Genomic DNA, 23,496 nt, shown 5'->3' on the forward strand with positions numbered 1-23,496 from the left:
GGGGAAATACACAGGACTTTTCATTATCATAAAAAAAAAAAAAAGAAAAAAAACCTATTGTGAACACCATTCTTATCAAAATAACAATTTGTCTCTAGCAATGTTTTGGAGAGCCTTCAATACACTCTTCTGGATTTTAAGGCTGATAGGTGAGTATTTATTCTCTCTTCTTAGTCCAAGTTCTGTGATTTAGTATAGAATATAATGTTGCCCCAAACATGGGCCTAAAGAACCAGATTTCACATCCCAGCATGTGGCTTTGTCCTAGATATTTATACCAAAGACTCTGAACAGAAACCCAATTTTACTTTATATGCAATCTGAATAAGGCAGAAAGTCACAAACAAGCTTTCAGATATCTAACAACAGATGGTATTCTGATAAATACTTGCTTAACTAGCACATAAGTAGATGATTTCTAATGATTTGAGGAAGATCAACTTGCATGTCAATCCCACAGGCATACCAAGTCCTCCCTCCAACTATCATTTCTAAGGCTCTGTTCTCCACTGATGAATATGTCCCTTAGTTACCATCTGCTAGTCTTCAGGAGCAATGAAAAGCTGAGGAGACAAGCCATCCCCCAACAGACTAAGGTAAACGCACTAGCATTAAACTTCGTAATCAAAATATAAAAACATACTTTAGTTAATAAAAAAGAGCAGATTAATCCAACAAACATGTAGATTTATTTAAAATCAGTTTGGTACATGATACAGATTGGTTTTGCAGTTTTTAATGAACTGAAATAGAAATTTCTAAATACAGCAGTGTCTGTGCAAGAAGTATCTGTAAGGTAAAATAAGGGATTTTAATAGAACTACAATCTGCATGAACAAATCAGATGAAAAATCTGAAAAGGTTTCTATATACCTTCTGGATTAAAAAGAACCCAAAAATTATTAATGGCTCAAGATACTAAACTGCTAAAGGAAGAGGGGAAAAGCCTGTGAGTTCTTTTGTAAGAGCTCTTTTTGTAAAATCTAATTCCATATTATGATTCTGTTAGAGCAGTATTCAAAATTACAGAAGATGAGAGGCTTCATCAGCTACATTTTCACAAAAGTAGCTATAGTGTTAACATTAATGTGTGGCAAGGTATTCCTATCTAGGTAAAGGACAATTATACCATTGTAGCTAATTTTTACCACTTTGGGAGAATGGAAATTCTGTATGTTTTCAACTGAATCTTGTATCTTAAAGCACTCACTAAAAACTAATAGCCATGGCACCATAATAAAATTTTTTGTGAGGTACCTAAAATATTACTACTGAGGGAAACAAAAATGTGAGGTAAGCCTACCTTTCCCCAAAAACCTTTGAAGCCAGAGATTTTAAACAATTAAGGCACTTGAAAACATTAGGTATATGTACCAATGTGCAAGTAAAACAAACTTTAGCTGTACCAGCAAGTAAAGAAGAAACAGTAAATCTTCATTTTAAGAACCTTTAATTATCTAAATGTAAGGAATTTTGGCTTATGAAATGGACCAAAGCAACTTGTCATTTCTTACTATAAAATATTGAAAATCAAGTGCTAAACACAGCCACTATAGGCTAAAGAAACTAAAACAAAAAACCTTAATGCCCTAGAAAAGCAAAAGCTCATTTTAAACTGATTTAAGCCTCTGAACTAATCCAATGTGTCAAAGGCAGGGAAGAAGTATCCCTCTAAACCTGAAAAAACTAGTGCTTCATAAGGAAGCTAAAGAAATAAAAGTATGCATGCTTATACTACAGCAATTGAAATTGAGAAGAAGAAAAGGATGGAAAAGGAGAAAAAAAGTACAACCTGTTTATCCAGGGCAATCATCATTAAAAATCTACAGTAATCTGATCAACTAAAATTTTTCATGAAATTACACTGCTCATGTTTGCTGTCTCAAAACTTAAAATGATTGTCTCATTTAAAGAGTTAATAAGTGATTCTAAAACAACTTCTTTCTTGCCTTACAGAAGTTACTTTTCCAGAAAGCTTTGTGGAAATCCTTTCAAGGTACAACAGTGTTAGGATAATTTTTTGAAGTACAAAGGAAAATATAATTAAATCAACTTTATCTCTATACTTTTTAACAGCCATAAGCAAAACGTTGGGAGATTCAATAGATGAAGGCTTTTGACTTTGTATAACATCCTTTAAATTACTCAGGCTTGAAATAAAGTAGGTAAGTTTTCAATTAAGTACTAACAGTATGGTATCTAAAAGCAGGTTTACTACTGCTCACATCAACAGTTACATCCTCAGACCAACCTTTCCCTTCATTAATGTGAAAGAACAAATCACCAACATTTTAAGTTACAGTCTACCTTTCAGTCTGTCTTTTAAGGCACTGTTCTTTATTTTCTCAATGATATAAGGTGCTTTACAAGTATGAACAATAACCTGCTACACTTTAATGTTTTGTATCCTTTCCATTCATTTCTTTAAATCTGGAATGTAATTCCCTGTGTGGCATCTTTTTTCTAATGTAGAAAAAATAACTTATCAAGCACAAAATTTTACTCTAAGGATATTAAATTTATAAATTTATTCCACTTTTGCAACGATAGCCCCAAATCCACCTGATTGATGCTCATTTGGCACATTCTTCTCAATTCTGGTCACTAAACTACATCCTGAGTTAGGATGAAAAAATGCAGCTTTCAGGCTTTAAAATAACTACATTTAAATTGCCAAGAGTCATGAGGTTGTCTGCGCAGGACAATGTTTTCCATCACTTACAGAGTTACATTTGGCATGTCAAGAAGAGAGAACATAATCCCACAGCAGCAGCCATTTAAAATAAAAGAAGACAGCCACAAGGATTCATGCAGAATATTTTACATATTCCCGTTGAGCAAATAGATTTCACTGATTTTTCTTCAAGGGCGATGCTCCTATATGCATCCTTTGAAAACTTAAAGATCCTAGAATAGCGTCTTCCATGTGGGACATCTTGAAAGATAATATTTTGGTTTCAGTGAGTTACACACCAGTCCTTGTTAATTTAGCGGGTCTGTTTACAGAGTGTGGTAGTTTCGTTCTTTAGATTTGCAAAATTTATAGAGAAAGAAAATTACAGCCTGCACACCCAAGACAAGGACAATTCCTCCAATGAAACTGGCTGCATCAAACGTAGACTTCCGCACAGGTTGTGGAGTCGGAGTTAAAGTGGTATTAGTTGTACCTGTTAAATGAGATGAAAGAAATAACAACACTTAATAAGTCTCATGATCCTAATTTTAAGACTCACCTGAGCTTCTTTTTTGCCATGTGTTAAATTCTATGAAGTATTTCCTCTCGTGTCAAGTCTTTACAGCTTCCTAATTGAGGAAGACGACCATTTACCAGTCCCGTTCTTCATTCTATCCAGCAACATCAAATGGTCAATGCTGCTATATAATTTCAAATATGAAAATGACAAAAATGACTCTCCTGGCACATTATGCCCTGGGAACATGTCAAGCACTTTTAAAACCTGGTTTCTTCAGACTACATATTTTAGTTAATTGCTAGAGTAAATATTAATATTTGTGTTTAAAATTTATACAACTTTTGCATTTTACTAAATATATAAGGTAAATAAAAATTTGATTAGTTTTTCAAATTACAGAAGTAATCTTAATAATCTACAATTATAATCTTATAAATCTGCAATTTGTAATTCTAACAAGCAGAACTCACCATTAAAGACATTTAAATTTTACTCTGAAAATGTTATAATGAGAAAGTATTACCAAAGGAAATAAAGCACAAAAATTTAAATTCCTTTTCAGGCAGTAAAATGTTTCAACAAGAAACAAAACAAAAATTCCTTTTCAGAGACTAAAATGTTTCAAGTGGAGCACCATCCACTTTAACAATAAGCAATTTCTTTCTTTTTTTAAAATTTTTGGCTGTGCCATGCGGCACACAGGATCTTAGTTCCCCGACCAAGGGATCCAACCCACGCCCCCTGCAGTGGAAGTGTGGACTCTTAACCACTGGACCACCAGGGAAGTCCCAACAATTTTATATTTAAAATAAAGTTTATTTTCTTAACTGGAATAGCAAATAAACACTGGTTCCTGTGGCTGTATAAGTTGGCCAGCTTTAAAATTAATCACAACTGTTCTGTATTTCTTCTTGTGAAGACAGAATGGCTTCGCTGCAATTTAGAGAAAGGTAGCACAAGAATGAAACCAAAAGGATCAAAAAAACCATAAAATATTCATGAGAATCAAAACAGTATTATAAATATGGCTGGAGGGAAGGGTTCCTAACCTGTGTACCTACAGTGCCCTGTGGCATAACCTAAATATGATTTAGTTAATAACATGTCAAATCATTAATTAATAAAAAGTTAATTTTCACACACACTATCAAAGGTTATAAAGGAATATAAGAAATGGTAAGAAATATGAGGTGCACATTTGGTAGTGATCTTGGCTTTTTAGACCCTTCACAGCAAAAAGGATGGCTATACTACCTTCACTCAAATTGCCATGGTCTAATACAGCACACAACGAATCCCTAACAATAATCAGTATTTAATTTTTAAGTTATAAGAAATTAGATTTCACCTACAGGTTGTACTAAAAGGGTTTTGGAAAACCATTACCATTTAATTCTAACATGTCATGCCAAATGTGATTACACTTTAAAAATCCAGAAGAGGACTCTCAGCAAACCTATCATTATTGCTTTAACAGCCTACTATCTTGGTCCTCCAAATACAAGAGATGAATTTCAGTTCATAACTATTCATGAATAAAATTGGACAGTGATAGCAGAAACAGTAAAAGGCAACACAGCACACACATCCTACCTCACTGTTAGTTTAAAAAAACCTCAATTACCTGATGTAGTAGCTGTGGTAGAAGCTGTAGAAGGGGAAGGCGGAGTTGTGGTTTTAGCTGGAATGTAAACAAAATGTATTAAAATTTTAAATTTCTCAATTATCTAGCATCTTTTAGAAACACTACTACCACTTCAACATGCTTTCAAATTTTTTAGAGAATAAAGGCCAAATCTCAGTTAATGGTTCAATAACATATCTATGCATCCAAAATATTAGCTCTGAAGTGTATTTTAAAACATTAAGCAATCAAAAACTTCTATCTATGTTAACATCTATGTACATATCTAAGTATAAAAATTTAGGTATACACCTGGATAAAGTTGCAAAAAGACACACAGAAGGGCAAGAATTAGTATTTAGGTGAGGGAACTACAAGTTCTTTCCCAATAATCTTGCTTCCAAGACAAAAACTATTAACTTTAATAAGTCAGGTAAGAAACAAATACAATTCAGTCTATGTAAGTATCAAGATTTGCTTATCTTCTTCATTTCCAGGGCTTGGCAAACTTTTCTTAATGAGGCAGACAGTAAATATTTTAGACTTTGTGCACTGTGTAATGCACCAGCAGTCAAAGACAACAAGCAAATGAATGGACATGGCTGTGTTCCCAAAAATTTTATTTAAAAGAACAGGTGCCCTGGGGCCATAATTCCCCATCTAAATGATATTAAGAGCCCAAGGGTAAGCTCTCTCTACCATACTGCATGAGTGTCTCTAAAGAAACACACTCATGGGAAGAATCAGTTTGAATGTAAAAACATTTTAGGAACTAAAGCACTATACTGAGACTTCTGATAGTATCGATACTACTAATAGATATTAGTAAACGCTATGATATGTTCACACACATTTATTTGTACCCCTTTCTCTCTAACTGTAAGCACCGCGGTCCAGCTCTTGGTTGGACATTTAGGTCATCTTTCATTTCTGCATGCTATGAACATCTTACAGGGTAATATTTGATCTCATCTCTGATAGGACTGATTCTTATACAGAATTCCTAGATTAGAGGGTATGGTTATTTTAAGACTCATAATCCCTTCAAAGTTTTTGTTGCTTATACATTCTGTGAAACAAAAAATATACTTCATAAATTAAACATATATCAAATTCTTTTCAATCTTAAAATACTAATTTTGTCTGACAACATTAGGGGAAAAAATTTGCAAATTTGCTATTTGTTTCTCACTACCACCCTCTGAACATGGTAAAAGATATATATATATATATTTTTTTATTTTGAAATCTGCACTGGTTTAAATCTCTGAAGCACTAGAAGCCTCCTACATAATCAATGAAGGCAGAGCTATGAGGTTTAATTTTTGGGTATTTGTAAAAGTTGCCCTCACTTTTTAAAAAATAATTCACTTTTTGAAATAGGCAAAACATTTACATACTTTTACTTTTAACCAAAGTATTACACTGGTAAAATTTTCAAAATCAGGCACTACTTAGGGAATACCTTGTTGACCTACCCTATGTTCCTTTCATTTAAAAAAATAATTCATAGGTTATAAAAGCTGCTACTGGTGATAGAAAATTTAGAAAATACAGTAGAAGCATTTAAGTGACTCTATCATTCTGAGAAACATGTTACTTCCTGCTGGCCATTTTTCTAGACATGTATACAACAAAAAAATGAAATTGTACTGGAACTACTTAACAGTTTGTTTTCTACTTAATATATTTTCCACTGTATTTCTAATATAATTTAGTCATTCTACTGTAAGATATTATGTTACCTATAAATATTTTTATTTATGTTTATAATACTTATATTATTTGTACTGGTGTTAGACTATATAATTAACCTCACTGAAAGCCTGTCTACATAAATCAGATTCTCCTTGCATCGTTTCTTTAACAGTTCCTTTATTTCTCACTTGCTCTCTTCAGCAGCTAACATGGAAAGAGACCATGTAAAGGCTGCTCTTCAACCACTAATTACCACTCAATTGATGCATTTTCTGCAAGCAAGCCCTGACTTCCTTCCACTTCACAGAACCAAAGAGAGAAAACAAAAGACACTCAAGGAGATCACAGGAGAACCCAGTGTAGAGCAAGTAGAACTACATCAAGATTCATAAGGAAGAAATGAAAAGCAACCCACAATAGTTTTGGGGAAACTATTTCCTCCTCTGCCCCTCTCTGTTCATATCCTACCTTCTGGAAATCCATATTCTTTCAGTATCTCTGCTTTCATCAACTTTTAACACATCCTCCTTGTCAATGACTTCTGGTGGTTTTATCAGCACACCACTGTTTGCTCTCCAAAATACTTTCTGTAGAATTTGCAGATTTCCAGGGAGTGACTACTCCCATTGTAGCCATTAATTCAAGCTGCCAACATAGTATCACTGAGGGTACAGGGGGGATAAGCTGTGCCAGCAGAAGCTGGTACAAGCTAGCTCAACACTGCCAAAGTCTTTCAAAATGAGTTCTTAGCCTTGTTACACCATTTGACTACTTTTTCCTCTGAAAAACTACACTTAAAACGCATACACACACAAACACAGGTTTTCTTAGGCACACGTCTCTGGGCTTACTTCTCTGCCCATCCCTACTCAGTTTCTTATCCAGTCCTCTTCCCACCTCTTAGACATTACTGTTCCCAAGAGCCTGGTCCTCAAGCCCTGTTCTCTCTCAAAGCTGCTCCAGTGGACTCTACCACTGCCTACAATGGTTAACTTATCTGTGCTGTGTAGCAGAGTTCTCCCATCACCTCAATCATCAAGTGCTTTCCTTTCTACTTCCTAAGCCAATTTGCATACATCTGCAACTCCTCCGCTATTAGTTCTCTAGAATTACTGCAATAGCATATCTCATCTGTGTTCACTCTTGCCTCTTTCCACTCACCTCTCTACACAGTTAAAGTAAGTTATTTTATTAAAACGCAAATCTCATCATGCTTCAAACCCACCAGCAAAGTATACAATGGCACGTCCCAATCTGGCTCTTGACCTGTTGACTGTCCAGCTTAACTTGTTCTCGCCTTGTACTGGACACTCCAAATGCCAATTCCCTGACTTTATTATACTCTTTTACCTCTCCTTCACATGAACTAACCAGCCTGCTCCACTTGGGAAGTTCCCCTCGGATTTTACCAGTGTAATTTCAAGACTCAGTCAACATCTCCAGGAAGCTGTCACCACATATTACTCAACACACACACCTTCCTACAAATCCCCCAACACACTGTGCTTCCCGACCTTTCATAGTTCCTACAATAGACAAAATACTATCTTACTTGTGTTCCTATATCCCTATCTTCTAGCCTAGTACTTGTCCTGGAGAAGATGTTTTTTAATTATTTAGTCTTACTATCAAATTGGTAAAGATTTTTACAAGGAGATATTATTTAATTGCTGTTGAAGATGTGGTAAAAAACTTTCCAGTTGTTGATAGGAATGAAAAGCATATCTTTCTGGAAAGCAGTCAGTATTAAGAGTCTTAAGATAATCATATCCTCTGACAGAGAATGCTGTTTGAATCAATCCTACCAGAGATGACAGCAAATACTTTCCTATAAGATATTCACTGCATGAAGAATGAAAGATGATCTAACTATCCAACCAAGAGTAGATGGGTAAAGTGCATACAACAACGTGTGCAGTTAACAGGGAGAACAATTCAAACCTGCATGGCCATATCATCCAATTTCCTAATAAGTATATTTATTTAGATACACAAAGAGAAAAGTCTGGAAGAACTGAAAACCTTTTGGTGTACCTATGGATGATGAGAATTAATTTCCTTTAGGCTTCTATATTTCCTTAGAGTTCCACAAAATGCACAAAAAGCTGTTTGCAGACTCAACATACAAAGCTATGGCAAATCTGCTCAAATTCAATGAACGTGAAACACTATAGTTATGTTTCACTGTCACAAATAGTACACGTTAATGTAATTACTGTAGTCCAAGACTACGTCCACTCATTTTTAAAATCATACTGATTTTTAGATATTTAATTACTAAAGTTATTCATCAAAAAAAGCTTAAAAACCTTCAAAGGAAGGGGAAAAGAGTCAATTATCTTGTATTACCTGTAGAATTGGTTGGCAATGGTGTGGCAGTGGGCACTATTTAAAAAAACAAACACACATGTAAGTCAAAGCTGTCTAAAATATCACAATCTGTAACACTATTTCCCAACCTGCAGTCATCTGAGTGCCACTTTCACAATGTTTTCATTTAAGTGCCACATATGGAGTAGATAGTTGCTCTGTCCCAATATTGGCCTTCCCTTCTTTAGAAATAGCACCAATTTTCAGTGACACCCTCCCATGCAAAGACATTTCTTAGCCTCCCCTGCAGCTACGTAGCCATGTGCAACTGCTAGGAAGTATCTGTAAGGTAGGGGTCTCTCACTTTCCCCTCCTCTTCCTGTTGGCAGGAAAACCATTTTGATGGCTGGAACATAAGCATTCACCTTGGAGAATAAGGTCAAAGCCATTTCTGAGGAATGACACAGTAAAAACCTAGAAGGAGCCTGGGTCTCTCTAATGGTTGTAGAGATGCCTCTCTAGCCCTCTAGCTGCACTGAAACCCAGATTTCCTTTACACGAGAGCCAAATTAATCTATCAATTAAACCATATTAATTTGGGGTTTTATGTCCTTGATAGCCAAAACTAATTCTGATACATCGTCAAATGAGTAGAATTACTTATTCAGTTTTTCTTCAATGTATTTTAAAATTCTATACTTAATCTTACTTCTAAACAATATTATCATAAAATCACAGGTACACACACATTAAAATAAATATTAAAACTGTTTGTTCATTTACCACCTAAACCATATTATGGACTCTACGTTGGGTATAACTGATCTCATACTAATCAAAGTTTCAGTTACAAAGTTCAAGCTGGGATGGGGGGAGGCGAGAGGAATGGGGAAACCCCTACCAAAATTAAACAGTTACAGGTAGTCTTTCAAGGTTACTGACACACTCCAGAAAAATCTTTTATTCTATTTATTATCTACACACCAAATTAGGAGTTTGACTTTCCAATTAATTTATAATCTTGTTAGAAAAATCAGTTTTCATCTAGGAATTTTTAAAAACTATTTCCTGGGCAGAGTAAAGGTTAAATAACCAAGTTCCCCAAACCAAAGTACAGAAAATGGAGGAATACAGAGAGGATTCATTTAACCATAGCACAAACTGATCCAGACTGTGATAATCACCAGTACCATAATCAAGAAAGTGCCAGAACAAGGTTGTCCAGGCCTGTAAAATGCAAATAAAGAGAGGGTGTAAAATACAGTGAGTATCTGGAAGAGTTAAAAAAAAACATAGAGGAGATATCTGTACCTACAGCACCACAGTATGTACCAGCAAATGACTAAATCAAGCTTCAGAACACTGTCCTTTCAGCAATCAATATGAATATACTATTCAGATCCAAGTTTGTAATGAGATTAGAATTATGGAAATGCTTTAAACCAAATATTGAAATAAGGCTTCCTGAGGCAATGATCTTCCTTACCTCTTTGTAGCCACTTTTCCCAGACGCCAATGTGAATACTTACCAGTACAGAATTCGGTGCTGTTCACCACGTTGCAATCACTAACTGTTGAATTATCTGAACAGTAGCTTTTACCTGTTATTGGAAGGGGACGGGAAGAGCATCAATTATTCACATTATCTTTGACTTTGTTACTATGCTCCAGAGTTGCTTCCAAAAATCGAACTCAGGTATAAACTCTCTAGAAGTCCACAGATAAACAAAATACTTTGTTATTATCTTTTTCCCCTTGTTTTAGACATATTACACAGGATCTCTCCAAACATCCTTTTAAAATCCACATGAATATACTGAACAGATAAGTCAGAAACACGTATATCTCAGAATTGTGGTACTATACCAGGAAGGTTGCTAGAATCCACAAGAGGGCTGAGTCAGTAGGGAGAAGTCCTTAGAAACTAATAAAGGCTTAGTAAACATGAGAGGTGCCCCATAGCAGCAGTGGGATCTCTGTTCCAGATCTCTGCTTTAGTCTTCTACACTTTCTAAAACTACTTTCCTGGATGGGAAGACTTGTAACACCAGCAAGGGAAAGCCTTCCCCAACATATCCTACAGTAAGGCAGGCATTCAATCTCCAAATCTTGCCAACTCTGCCATACAAGAGGGGAGGGGCACACTCTTAAATTCCATTTTATCACCTAAAGAAAAGTGACCCTTATACAACAAAGAAGTTAATTTAATTCAAACTTAAGCTAATACCTTAATTTTAAAAGAGGCTTTTAAACTTTGTTACGGAGTGACATAATTTCCAGAACTCTTCAATTTTTCAATGAAGAATAAAAAGCTTAACATGTAGCTTTGGCTTTTTCTTTATATATAAAACAAAAAACCTGAGAAATTGTTTTACTGATAAGAAAAAAATGCAACCATCTTACCTTAAGAAAACAGAATAATTTATGCTGTAATCCAGTGGTTCTAACAAAAACCTTATTGGCATTTCAAACTATCTCCATCTAGCTCTTTATCCCTCAATCAAATTAAAGACAACTTTAAAACTTAACAATAGCACAAAAAAAGTCACTCTTTTCCCACCTCATTCTCCCATATCTAAGTATCCAACAATGCTTCATAAGGTCTCTTTATAGTTCATCTAGTAGGACATCTACAGAAGATAAATGCCTCAGACATTTTACTGGGGAACAGTTTTCAGGGGAAAATCCCACAGCTTTCTCTCACAGCTAATTTCAGTGTACTAGTACACTTAACCTAACCACAAAGGTCTAAAATTTCTCTTCCTTTTAAAGCTATCGAGCCTTAATTATCAAGTCTAAGAAATTAAAGGGGGGAGCATGGGAGACAACAAAAGATTTTAGGGAGAATATTAAGCAATTGGTTAAAGTTTAAAGGAAAAGTATTTGATTTGCAAAATAAGTAATGCACACCATCCCAAATGTTTTACATAAGTTTCAAGTGTTCAAGAATACCTTGCAGTATTTTTTAAATGTTAGAACAAAACAATACTGAACTCTCAAAATTAAAGCAATCCCAAAGTTTCTTACCTTTACACTCTATCCAAAAGCAGGTAGTGTTAGCAGCATTAGGATCAAAACAGGAAACACAGTTGTTGCGGCTTTCACAGATTTCTGGGGGTAGGAGTGGGGGTTAAAATGTATAAAATCAATTAATTGGTATCTTATTTTGAGTTTGTACTAGTTACCATTTTTAAACAACAGCAAGTATTACATACAGTACCAGACTTACTATTTCAAGAAAATGGCAAAACTGTATAACCCATCCACAGATGAATGGATAAATATGTGTTATACACATACAAGGGAATACTATTCAGCCATTAAAAAAAAAGAAATCCTGTTATACACTACAACATGGATGAACCTTGAGGACACTATGCTAAGTGAAAATAGCCAGTCACAGAAGAACAAATACTGCATGATTCCACTTATATAAAGTATCTAAAATGGTCAAAGTCTGAAGCAGAAAGTAAAATGGTGGTTGCCAGGAGCTGGGAGAAGGGAAATGGAGGTTTGCTGTTCAATGAGTATAAAGCTTCAAGGAAGATGAAAAATTCTGGAGATCTTCTGTGCTTATAGTTAATACCGTACAGTACACTTAAAAATCTATTAAGAGGGTAGATCTTACGTGTTCTTTTAAAACCACACACAGGAAAAAAAAACATTATAAAGTGGCTTACTAAAAAATTCCTATCATTATAAAAAACTTATGAAGCCAGAAGTCAACTCAAGAGAAAGGGGAGAAAAAGCACAAGCTAGTAGGAACGCTCAATATTTCTTGGTACCTATCTAAACAACCCCTTTTTGCACAGCAACTATTTCAGACACTCAGAGTTTCTTGAATGTTCCTTAAAAAAGAAAAATACTGGAAAAAAGGCTGTTGCGAGGCCAACACTATACACAAAGAAATCACTGCCCCAAAACATCAGATGTGAACTGGAATTTTTAATAGTAATAAAGATTTATTACAGGTTGAACCCAAGCTCCGATGATGCCTATCCTGAAAAATCTGAGATCGGTAATTCATAAATGGTCCACTCTTTCCGGGGTTTTCCATGACGGGAGGATAAGAGACAACACATCTGGAGGGGACTACAGTCACATAATTTAACAAGTTAGCAAGGTCTTTGTCAATAATTTAAGCCAAACGGCTCTGAGACAAGACATCAAAGGCAGCTAACTACAATTCAAAGTCTGGACAAACAAATGGACTATAGAGTTAGGCTCTATACATTTTCCTAGAAGCTAGATGCCTCCAAAAAACATTCTCATTTGCTTTCCCCGTGCCTAAAAAATAGTTCTGCACAAACACATTGCATTTCAATATTTATCAGAGATTGGGACATATACCGTACCCTTTGGGGAGTGGCAGGGAGTCACAAAGTAGAAATAAGTTCTTCAGAGGTTTGTATACACATGAAAAATGCTAGTTGTTTAAAATCTACTGTGCTTGATGATGAATATTTGGGTAGCATAGTGTATGTTATTTACAATGAACTAAACTTGCTGCCTTTCAGGCTGCAGTTTATCCAACCACCACTTAACATAAAACACAAATCATCTCCTTTGCACTCATTTCAATTACACAAATGCAATTAACATATTTCCAAGCCTCTCTTTAAACACACACACACCCCACCCCAACCCCCCCCGAAAAAAATTCTAGGAGGAAACTACCAAATAAGCAGAAAACAAATCTCTATCATCTTAGAAATAGTGCGGTTAGAATCTCCAGTATTGTACTGCAATTTCCTTTCTTCATTAAAAGATGTTTGAATTTTACCATTACATCTTTCTAAATTTAACAAATAACATTAAGTTTACTATATATGTCATTAAACTCCTACAAAATACAAAAACTAGAGAAGATATTGTAAAACAACGTGATCGGCCTAAAAAAAAAAAAAGGTAAAAATTCTTACACTTCAAGTCTTCGGTCTATATGCCAGTTACTCCTTACCCAATATTAACTAGGATAACCAATCACACTAGACTGCAAGTTTTAAATATCTAAGGTTCTTCACCTTAATTTAAAATTTATCTTCCCTCCTCTCGTGCGTGTTGTCACGGCATTGACAATTTCTGCTGTAAGATTCAGTGTATGCCTCAACCAGTCTCCAAATCGACTGCAGAGCTTAACAAAAGGTCCTGATTTAGTTTTAGAAGAACGACAAACCTGGGTTCCAATCTCAGCCTCACAATCTACTAAACACACGGTTCTGGCGGAGTTACTTTATCTCCATCCACCTCCTAGGTTTCACCACTTATCTTCTAGTTTAGCCTAAAATACTAACAGATACATGCGAAGCACCGGGTACACGAATGGGTACTTTTTCTCCTTTGCACACAGCACGGAGTGCAAAATTTTAATTAATTAAATGCTCAAGTCTCAAGTATATCCCATACCTATCCGCAAAACCGATGTAATTAAATCTCAAACGACTTATTTTTTCAGACCTAGGGCTGAGACACCAGCGAGCATTAGTTTGCAGCGTCTCTTTCCTTCTTTCGCCAAATTCGGGAGAAGCCTCCCTTCGAAAAGAAGACCTGGGTGGACAAACGACTAACCCCAGAGAGAGGGAGTTCGGTCTCATCGCCAACTTTGGAGGCGGTAGCCTCGCCCCATAATCAACCTCACTGCCGCCACCACGGAAGAAAGCCACGTCCCCTCTTCGGAGCCTGAAGTGAGGATGGAGATTACGAGGCACTTTTAAACAACACCTCCAGGCGGGCAGGACACTGTTGGGCCGGAAACAACCCAACGGCCCCAAGGCTCAGCCGCCCCTTCCCCCCGGGGCGATCCCCAACAGCGGCCACTTCGGCCCGTCCCCGGCCGGACTCGGACGGGCCGCCATGTTGCCGGACCGCGGCCCGCCCCGGCCCCGCGCGCACCGGCGGCAAGGAGAGGGCCGGCGGGGGGGCGAGAGCAGAAAGCCCGTTGGGCCGGCGCCCACCTGGTGCTGGAGTGGTGACCGTCGGGAGGGTCGGCGGCGGCACCGGCGCTGTCGTGGTGGTGTTCGGTAGAACCGAGGGTGCAGTCGTGTTCGGGGCCAGGGTGGTGTTCTGAGCTGCGGTCATCACGCAAAGCGAGGCCAGGCAGCCAGCGGCCAAAAGCAGCGGGCGAAAGAGCCCCGACATCGCGTCCTCCGCGCTGGCCTTGGAGCAAAAGCTAAGACACCCAACGTTGCGCCCGTCCCTCCGTCCCCTGCGGCGCCGCCTCTCAGACCCCGCTCCCCCCGCGGGAGCGCGCCGGTGTCACGTGAGGGCGGCGTGCGGAGGCGGGGAGCCGGCGATACCAACTGGAATCCTATGGAAGGGGGAACAAAGGAATCGAGAGGAAACTGAGGGAAGATTTTCCCCAAAGCGACTGTACTAGCCAAGCGAAGAAACTGCCTAGACACAGGAAACTCTTATTTGCCCTCAGGTTGCCACATAGGGCGCGGCTGGGCTTTTCTCGTTCCTGTAATAGAGAAGGCTTCCCCCCGGCTTAGATGGAACAACCTACATGATGTGGCGACGGAGTCCTCGCGAACGACCAGCTTGGTCCCACGTGACCTCCGGGGCAGCACTTACCAGACCTGAGACCCTCTGGGCGGAAGTTATTTTCAGGCGTTTAGTTGAGAAAGAATTAAGTTTGTACTGTCCTCCTGCGTTCCCAACGTGCTTGCATAAGTATGCTTCGTAGGACCCGCGCTTTTTTCCTTGAAAGTCGATTTTGCTGGAATTCTGTAACCTTGTGCTGGGACACCCCAGGGAAATGGAGGCACCACGCGGTTAAGGAGTTTCTGCTCCGCCGCCCACGTAATGTGAGCGGCTGAAACACCGAAAGCGGTCTCCTGCCTTCCAGCCGGGAACGCACACTGTCTACTTCTGTCACGCTTTCCCACCCTGACTTATCTAAATCTGGCGATTTCAGCCAGCGGTAGCAGCAGCCAGTCTGTGCCACCGCTGTAGTCGAAGAATCAAACAAAGAAAGACGCTATGGGTTGGAAATCCATCTGGTCTGTTCCCACCCCCACTTTACAGATGAAGAAACCGAAACTTAAAAAGAGACTTGACCGTAAAGCACAATTGCTTGGCGTCAGGGCCGGTTTTCGAAATGCCTGTTAATATTCTGTCACTGCTCAGGCTTTTAGTAAGGGTGAGCGCCATCTGATGCCCAACTCACAAAAATATTCAGAAGTGCAGCCATGCTTTTATCAAATGGTAAAACTTAGGTTATAAAGGCTGTATTTAACGCTGTTTTCAGCTATTTGTATTTATCATCTGATTTTAATTACGTGCATTTAGTCTGATAAAATAACAACATCAGTTGCTTTTGAGATCTGCTTTTCTATGGAAACCCCAAAAAAGAAGACTGCATAAGTGCTTTATCATTTTTTACCTAAACTTGAAGCCTTTCCTAACCCTAAAATCGAATCAGTGGGATGCTTCTGTACCCTCATGACTATGAATATTTGTTCCATCAACTACACTAGTTGGAGATTTGCTTGGATGTAAACAAGAAACTCGGCTTTTGACTGATCCAACCTATGGCCAGAAGCGTGAGAGTACAGACAAGTAAGTAAGTGAGGTCTCATTATCAGCCTTCAAACAAAGAAAGGTATTTCTTTTCTCAGGATACTTCTCACACGGTATTTATTTAGCACATAACCATCTGACACCAGACCAAATGAAGGCACGAGTCAACTTTTTTTTTTAATATTTATTTATTCATTTGGTTGTGCCGCATCTTAGTGGTGGCTCGCGGTCTCCTTAGTTGTGGCATGCATACTCTTAGTTGTGGCATGTATGTGGGATCTAGTTCCCTGACCAGGGATTGAACCCCGGCCCCCTGCATTTGGAGCACAGAGTCTTAACTACTGCACCACCAGGGAAGTCCCTCATTGTAGTTTTGACTTGCATTTCTCTAATAATTAGCCATATTGAGCATCTTTTCATGTGCCTGTTGGCCATCTGTATGTCTTTTTTGGATAAATGTCTTGTTTAGATCTTCTGCCCATTTTTTGATACAGTTGTTTGTTTTTTTTGTTACTAAGTTCCATGAGCTGTTTATATATTTTGGAAATTAAGCCCTTGTCGGTTGCATCCTTTGCAAATATTTTCTCCCAGTCTGCAGGTTGTTTTTTCGTTTTGTTTATGGCTTCCTTTGCTGTGCAAAAGCTTTTACATTTGATTAGGTCCAATTTGCTTACTTTTGTCTTTATTTATTTTGCCTTGGGAGACTGACCTAAGAAAACGTTGCTACGATTTATGTCAGAAAATGTTCTGCCTATGTTCTCTTCTAGGAGTTTTATGTTGTCATGTCATATTTAAGTTAAGCCATTTTCATTTTATTTTTCTGTATGATGTAAGGGAGTGTTCTAACTTCACTGATTTACATGCGTATAATACAGTTTTAACATGTATTAAACCTTGTGTAATATTTAAATAACTTTCAACAAAACTAGAGAACGATTGTAATAAGTCAAATATTAACAGTGAGCTAAAACTGTGTATTCGTATTCTTACTGTTCACACTGTGATTAGGATTGGTGATAAAATACTAGATGCTCTCCACTTGGACTATGGTATTTCCTTGATAATTGTTCCAGGGTTTCATAGGGGAGCATTACACTTTAAAGCAGGTGTTCTCAACCTTGGCTGAAAATAGGAACCACCCAGACGTTTTGAAAAATACTGATGCCTGGGTACTGATTTAATTCATCTGGAATAAAGTCTGGGCTTCAGGAGTTGTAAAAACTCCCCAGGTGTTTCTTGTCTGCAGCTTAGGTTGCAAACCACTGCTTTACCCTTGCTTCTCGAAGCCTGGTTCATGAACCAATACCATTCATACCACTTGAAAACTTGTTAGAAATGCAGGTCAGGCCTCACCTCAGACCTCCTGAATCACAATCTGCATTTTAACGAGATCCATATGTGCACCTATTAAAGTCTGAGAAGACTGCTTTACACTGTAACCTGTGGAGAACTATTCTCCTAAGTGGCCGCAATTCTTAGTGGTGAATCCTCTACAAAATTACATCAAGCAAGACATGTTGTGAAGTTTTTGTTTCTTTATTTGGGTTTTTGCTTGTTTTACAAAGGTATGTAAGGTTATGGTACAAGCAACACAAAACTACTGGATATGCAGGAGTCTTGGAGCCCAGCCTAGGTTCCCTTTAGGCTGGCACTTGAGACACATTTATTTTTATTTCTATACTGCTTTAAATCCTGGGCAGGCTAGAGCTTTTCCCATTATATCTCTTAGTCCTTTAGGAAACAGAACGAAGACTTGTTAATAACTCATTCCTTAGGAACAACCCCCGAGTTCAAAGTAAACTACACCCAGGCAGCTTTCTGATACCAGCATTACCCACTACTTCCCCCTGTGCCCAGGCATCCTTTGTGCTCCTCCCAATCCTGTCTTGGAGTGCTGCTTTTCAGTCGGAACACACCGGGATGGATATTCTGCTTATTAAAATGTTCAACTGATTCTGTACTGAATGGTAAAGATCACTGCCCGAGCAGCCCAAGCAAGGGTCCCAGTCACTCTTCTGAAACCCCAGACTGCCCTGTTGCCTCTCTAAAAGTGGAGGGCTCACTTCCAGCCCAGCCAAGAGCTCTAGGACCCTGCACCAGGCCTCTAGTTGCTATCCCTTCTGATTGATCAGTGTTTGCATACCTCCCTGCTGCTTTGATGAAATCAGAGTTTCTTGTCTCATCATTTTTTCTCATTCTTTTCTGTTGTCACACTTTAGTGTTTAATAACTTTTTTATTTGTTCTGCATACCTGTATGCCACAAGTCTCTCATGTATCTATGACTTTAATATATCCCAGTGGTTCTTAACGTGTGGTCTCCAGGCCAGCAGATCATCATCACCTGGTACATGTTAAAAATGCAAATTCTCCAACCCACTCCAGATCCACTGAACGGGAAACTGGTGTGAGGCCCAGGAATCTGTGTTTTAATAGGCTCAAGCATTTCTGATGCTCACTGAAGTAGAAGAACCTATGATTCACCACGTTTTCAAAGCCCCCTATCAAGTGTCAAACTTTGTAATTTGTGTTTTATGCGTTACTACTGAGTTTGTTACATTTTGTATGATGTATAAAATTTATTGGAGATATGGACCAACTAGATTTGCAAGTTTAAGTTGCGATTCCATTTTGGGAAGGGTAGTGGATGGTATAAGCAATATAGTAGTTTAAAAAATGAGTTTCCATGAGGGAAAGAGTATCACTAGGTTGACAGAGATTAATTTTAATTTTGAGGATATACCTTTGAATTAATTCAGTCAATTGGAAATTAGTATGTTAGTGAGAATAGCTAACACTGAGAATAACAGGGACTTGCTGTTTCTTGAAGTGATGATGTTCTTTCTATCAGTGGCAGTTTCTCTGTTTTTTGTGGGTTGACATTCCAGATGGGAAGATAATTTTTATCAAATTTCTGCTATGTGTCAAGGATCATTAGTGGTGTCTTCACAAATTATCTCAATCCTCAAACCACTATGAGATAGATGTACCCCGATTTTACTAGTGAAATTGAAGCCCTAAAGTAGATAATAGTATTGTTATTGATTTTATAAATTTACTCAGGGAACCACTGAAGTTTTAGAGCCTGAAGGGAGCTAACAACTTCTTTACTCCTATTTGTTCTTTTTACAAATGAAGCAAATGCAAGGTTAAGTGATTTGGGCACCATTTTGCTCGCTAGCTGGGACTAAAACAAACACACCTGATTTTAAATATGTATAAAATGTAAATAGTATGGAATCCTGAGGTTGCCAGCCTATTCATTCATTAACAAATAGCTGGCATTGTTTGGAGTTGGGGAAAACATATTCTTTAGATAGAATTTAAAATATTTATCTCAAATCTCCCAAAATAAACAAAATGAAACGATACCACACTCTGTTTATTCACGTGGCTTGGTGTAAGACAGAGCATATGTACTTGACTTTGCCATATCAGCATTTAGGGCCAGGTCACATAACTAACATTTTGTACAAAGCATCAGAATGCCTTTACTCTCATATTTGTAGACTTGGACAAATTTAGAATTCCTTCTGTTTAATCAAATCGGAATCTTTCATTTTGGTTAAATCAAAGTCTTATATTTGGAGTTAATTGGGATAAGCTTCTGAGTCCTCTGTAACAGTTTCTCCAAACGATATAGTTAAACATAAATCATTCTAAGACAATATATTCTAAGACAGAAGTATCATGTACCTTTAAATGATGGCAGTAAGAACCACTGCATATACAATCTGTGACTAAAGTTTTTACACAGCCTAAAAGTGGGAAGTGAGAGCAAACAAAGTGACCGTGAACTTGCCATCCTGTAGGTGGTTAGCAGAGTTCCACCTTTACATTGCAGCCAAACTGAAAAATAAGGGGAGCTGGCATCAGCTTCTTACACCCATGCAAATATCCCAGTTCTTTCCCAATATCAGATAGATGCTTAATGCCCTAATATGCAGGTTCATTGCCAGTAAGAATTGCTCTGCTGCTTGTTATTACATGACTAATGCCTGTAATGTTTTAACCAGGACCTTTGCAACATGTCAGTTTCTTTCATCCCATGCTTCAGGAGTTGCTGAGAGCCTCTGCGGCAAGCCCAGCGCCCCTTTGTTTGAGGTGTCGCCAGTGTGACTGGAGGAACCCCTCCAAAGGCCCAGGGAGTGGATCTGGAGGCTTCATACAAACAGCTTGAATTCTCAGGTTGGCCAAAACTCTGAAGAGTAGAAGAGGAGGAGATACCTCCTCTTCAGTGTTTCCCAAATCTGGCTGTCACTGAGGAGTTTTTTAAAAATACAAGTTCCTGGACAACACTCTGAAGGTCACATACCAGGATTTTATTAATCATACGTGTATCGAGCACTTACAGCGTAATTGGTCGTGTTCTAGATCCTGTCTGCAAATTCCTGATCCCCTGAACCCTCACAGCAGCTCTGTGTGGTAGGTACTACTGTTTTGAGATGAGGCAATAGAGGCACAGTGAAGTTCTTACCTGAGTTCATGCAGCAAGGGAAGGGCAGAGCCAGGATGCAAACTCAGGCTGTCTGGCTCTAGAACACACATTCTTAACATTCTGCTGCTCCTGGGTCACTTGAGAACGCGACACAGGCAGTACGCTTCCTCCCCGTCCACCTCAGAGCTTAGGATAGAACCATATGGCAATAGCAATGAAGCTGTTATTAGAAAGAGAGAGAGAGGGAGGGAGGGAGGGAGGGAGAGAGAGAGAGACAGGAAAAGAGAGAAAGAGAGAGGGCAGAGAGAGAAAGAGAGAGGGAAGGAGAGAGAAAGAAAGGAAGGAAGGGAGGAAGACAGAGGTATATATAGATATAGATGCCCGATGGGAGCAAGGGAGTAGGTTAACTATAAAGGGCTAGCCAGAGGGAGGCTTTTGTGGTGCTGAAAAAGTTGTGTCTTTATTGTGGTGCCACTCACACAGATCTACAATATACAGGATAAAATGACAACTCTGCCATTGTCAGTTGCCTGGTTTTGATGTTATACTGTAGTGTAAGATAGGACCCCTGGGGAAACGGTGATCTGTACACAGGGCTGCTCTGTTCTATTTTTGCAATTACTTGTGAACCTATAATCATTTCAAAATTAAAAGTTTTTAAAAATCCTTTGCCTCCCTTTGGCAAGCCCCAGGTCAATTAGGGGGCTGTCTCCTTAAGATCAGCTCAAAAAGAGATTGTGCTTGGAAGACAAACCTTCACTTAAGGGCAAGAGAAGTGCAGTGGGTCTGGGCAGAGCAGCAGTTCGACAGCAGTGGTGGCGGCAGCTGAGCGCAGTCAGAGGCAAGCACCTCACTGACTGCAAAAAGGGGGCTGAAACATGTTGCTTATGTCTTGCAGTGATTCCCAAGTGCCCAGTGCCCAGGTGGCTTAAATAAGAACCTCTGGGGAGAGAGCTAAGCAAATGCGCAGAATCCCTGTCCCACATCTAGAGACTCTGCAGGTCAAGGACAGGGTCCTGTAGTCTTTGTCGAAAAACTTCCCTAGGTGACGTGGGTTTGAGAATCTCAGCTTAAGGAGCAGCTGATAAAGCTGGATCCCAGTAACATCTCAGGAGTCCGCCACCACAGGGACTATAACCCAAGCCCTTGGTTTTCATATGGTCGCATTCTATTCATAAAACCATCTAAAGTGTATATCCTTTTCTGAATGTTATGTATAAACAACGAAGTATTACAATGAATTTTTTTCTGTTGCCTCTCTGCTATTTGGTTATTTACCAATTTTCTTATGGCAGAAATATAATTACAGACACCAACATAATTCTGTTATAGGTACAAATGTTTTAGGATTCAAAGGCCATTCGGTACTGCTGCTAAATTAAGAATGGTTTTGACTACAAGTAACAATAATTGACCAACAAACAGGGATCTATTTGTCTCAGCAAGAAATCTAGACATAGGGAGTTGCTGGTATTGGTCCCGCAGCTCAAGAATTGGGGCTGACACCTCTGTTGTTCTCTTGGCCTTTCCTTCATGGCTCCAGCCTCTCTGCATTCAAGACTGGATAGAGGGGAAGGGGCAGGACCACTGGCATTCTGCTGCTGTCTCACTGGCCAGAACAGTATCCCATGGCTACTCCTAGCTGCAAAGGAGGCTAGAAAATTGTGTATTTGGCTTTAGGCAAGAAAGGAAAATGGGGAGGGATTGGGTGTTGGGAGAGCTAACCTACAGCATCCGCCACAACTTTCAAATCAAATTTTAACAAACACTTTAATTAAATCTAGAAACAGCTGATCAGATGTACAATAATAAATCGTCAGAAAATACTGATATGAAGGTTAGGCATAAAACTCTCCACTGTCAATAATTACACATTGTTGTATTGGTCTTTCGTTCTCTGTTGGAACCAATTCTAGTTGATGAAGAACATCTGTTCCTTCAATCAGTTGCCTATATAGGAGAAAAAAATGGAAAATTCAGTCAGTCATAAATTTTCACATTTAGCTTCCATTCCTAAATTGAGTCCTATCTAGCTTAGGCTAGGCTGTTTCCTACAAATTAAATTAACATCAGTCATAAATATCTTAAATAGCTCTAGATATGTCCACTTTGCCATGCTCCTCCACACCTACTCCGGGACCCTTCCAGTCTGTTATCCTCACTGCCATCAGTGCGATCTTTTCAAAATGCTAATGTGGTCTCACCTTCCCCACTTAAAACACTTCAATAATTTCCCATCATCCTTATGATAAAGACCAAAGGTCTCTCCCATGGCCGGCCTCCCCACTCCCCTTGAGGGTGCCTTGCAGCATGCTCCCTTGCTCTGTCGGTTCCAGCCAGACTGGCTCTCAGCACTTCGGCCACCGCCCCATGTGCCCTTCCTGCCACAGCTGTCTCCTTTGCTCTTGCCTCCCTCTGTCCCCTGGCCTGGTCACCTCCTGGCCTTCCTTCAGATCTTAGCCATCACTACCTTGGGGGATGTTTCCCAGACACCGCCCCCCTCCCCGCCCCGCTTATGTCAAGTTCCCCCTCTCCCTTATAGGAGTGATCAGGGATAAATTTGACATTTATTTCTATGCTTCTTGGATTAATTTCTGATTCTCCCCTGAGGGCAGAGATCATGCTTTTGCTTAGTGCTCAGTGCCTAGCACAGAGTGGGCACCTCATTGCCATCCACTGAATACATGAATAAAAGACAGCCCAGAGCCATGCT

General features: G+C 38.9%; 2 protein-coding genes across 2 annotated transcripts in view; both read right to left on the reverse strand.

Annotated features, from left to right (window-relative positions):
* Positions 1-670: 670 nt before the first annotated feature.
* On the reverse strand, positions 671-15,805 carry CD164 (CD164 molecule). Its single transcript, XM_022554150.3, has 7 exons — positions 15,400-15,805; positions 14,781-15,133; positions 11,854-11,937; positions 10,356-10,427; positions 8,866-8,901; positions 4,819-4,875; positions 671-3,167 (listed from the first exon to the last, which is right to left on the reverse strand). The coding sequence occupies exons 2-7, from the start codon at positions 14,962-14,964 to the stop codon at positions 3,001-3,003; spliced, it is 600 nt and encodes a 199-aa protein (XP_022409858.1). The 5' UTR covers positions 14,965-15,133; positions 15,400-15,805; the 3' UTR covers positions 671-3,000.
* Positions 15,806-21,573: 5,768 nt separating this feature from the next.
* The window catches only part of PPIL6 (peptidylprolyl isomerase like 6), a 34,754-nt gene continuing 32,831 nt past the window's right edge, over positions 21,574-23,496 (reverse strand). Inside the window, exon 8 of the mRNA XM_022554144.3 lies at positions 21,574-22,733. Within this exon, the coding sequence (XP_022409852.1) occupies positions 22,622-22,733 (112 nt within the window). The 3' untranslated portion in view covers positions 21,574-22,621. The remainder of the gene's footprint in view (positions 22,734-23,496) is intronic.

The sequence above is a fragment of the Delphinapterus leucas genome, chromosome 12, assembly GCF_059928025.1.
Source record: "Delphinapterus leucas isolate spDelLeu-1000000601 "Yukka" chromosome 12, BTC_Dleu_Yukka2, whole genome shotgun sequence".
Classification (NCBI taxonomy): Eukaryota; Metazoa; Chordata; class Mammalia; order Artiodactyla; family Monodontidae; genus Delphinapterus; species Delphinapterus leucas.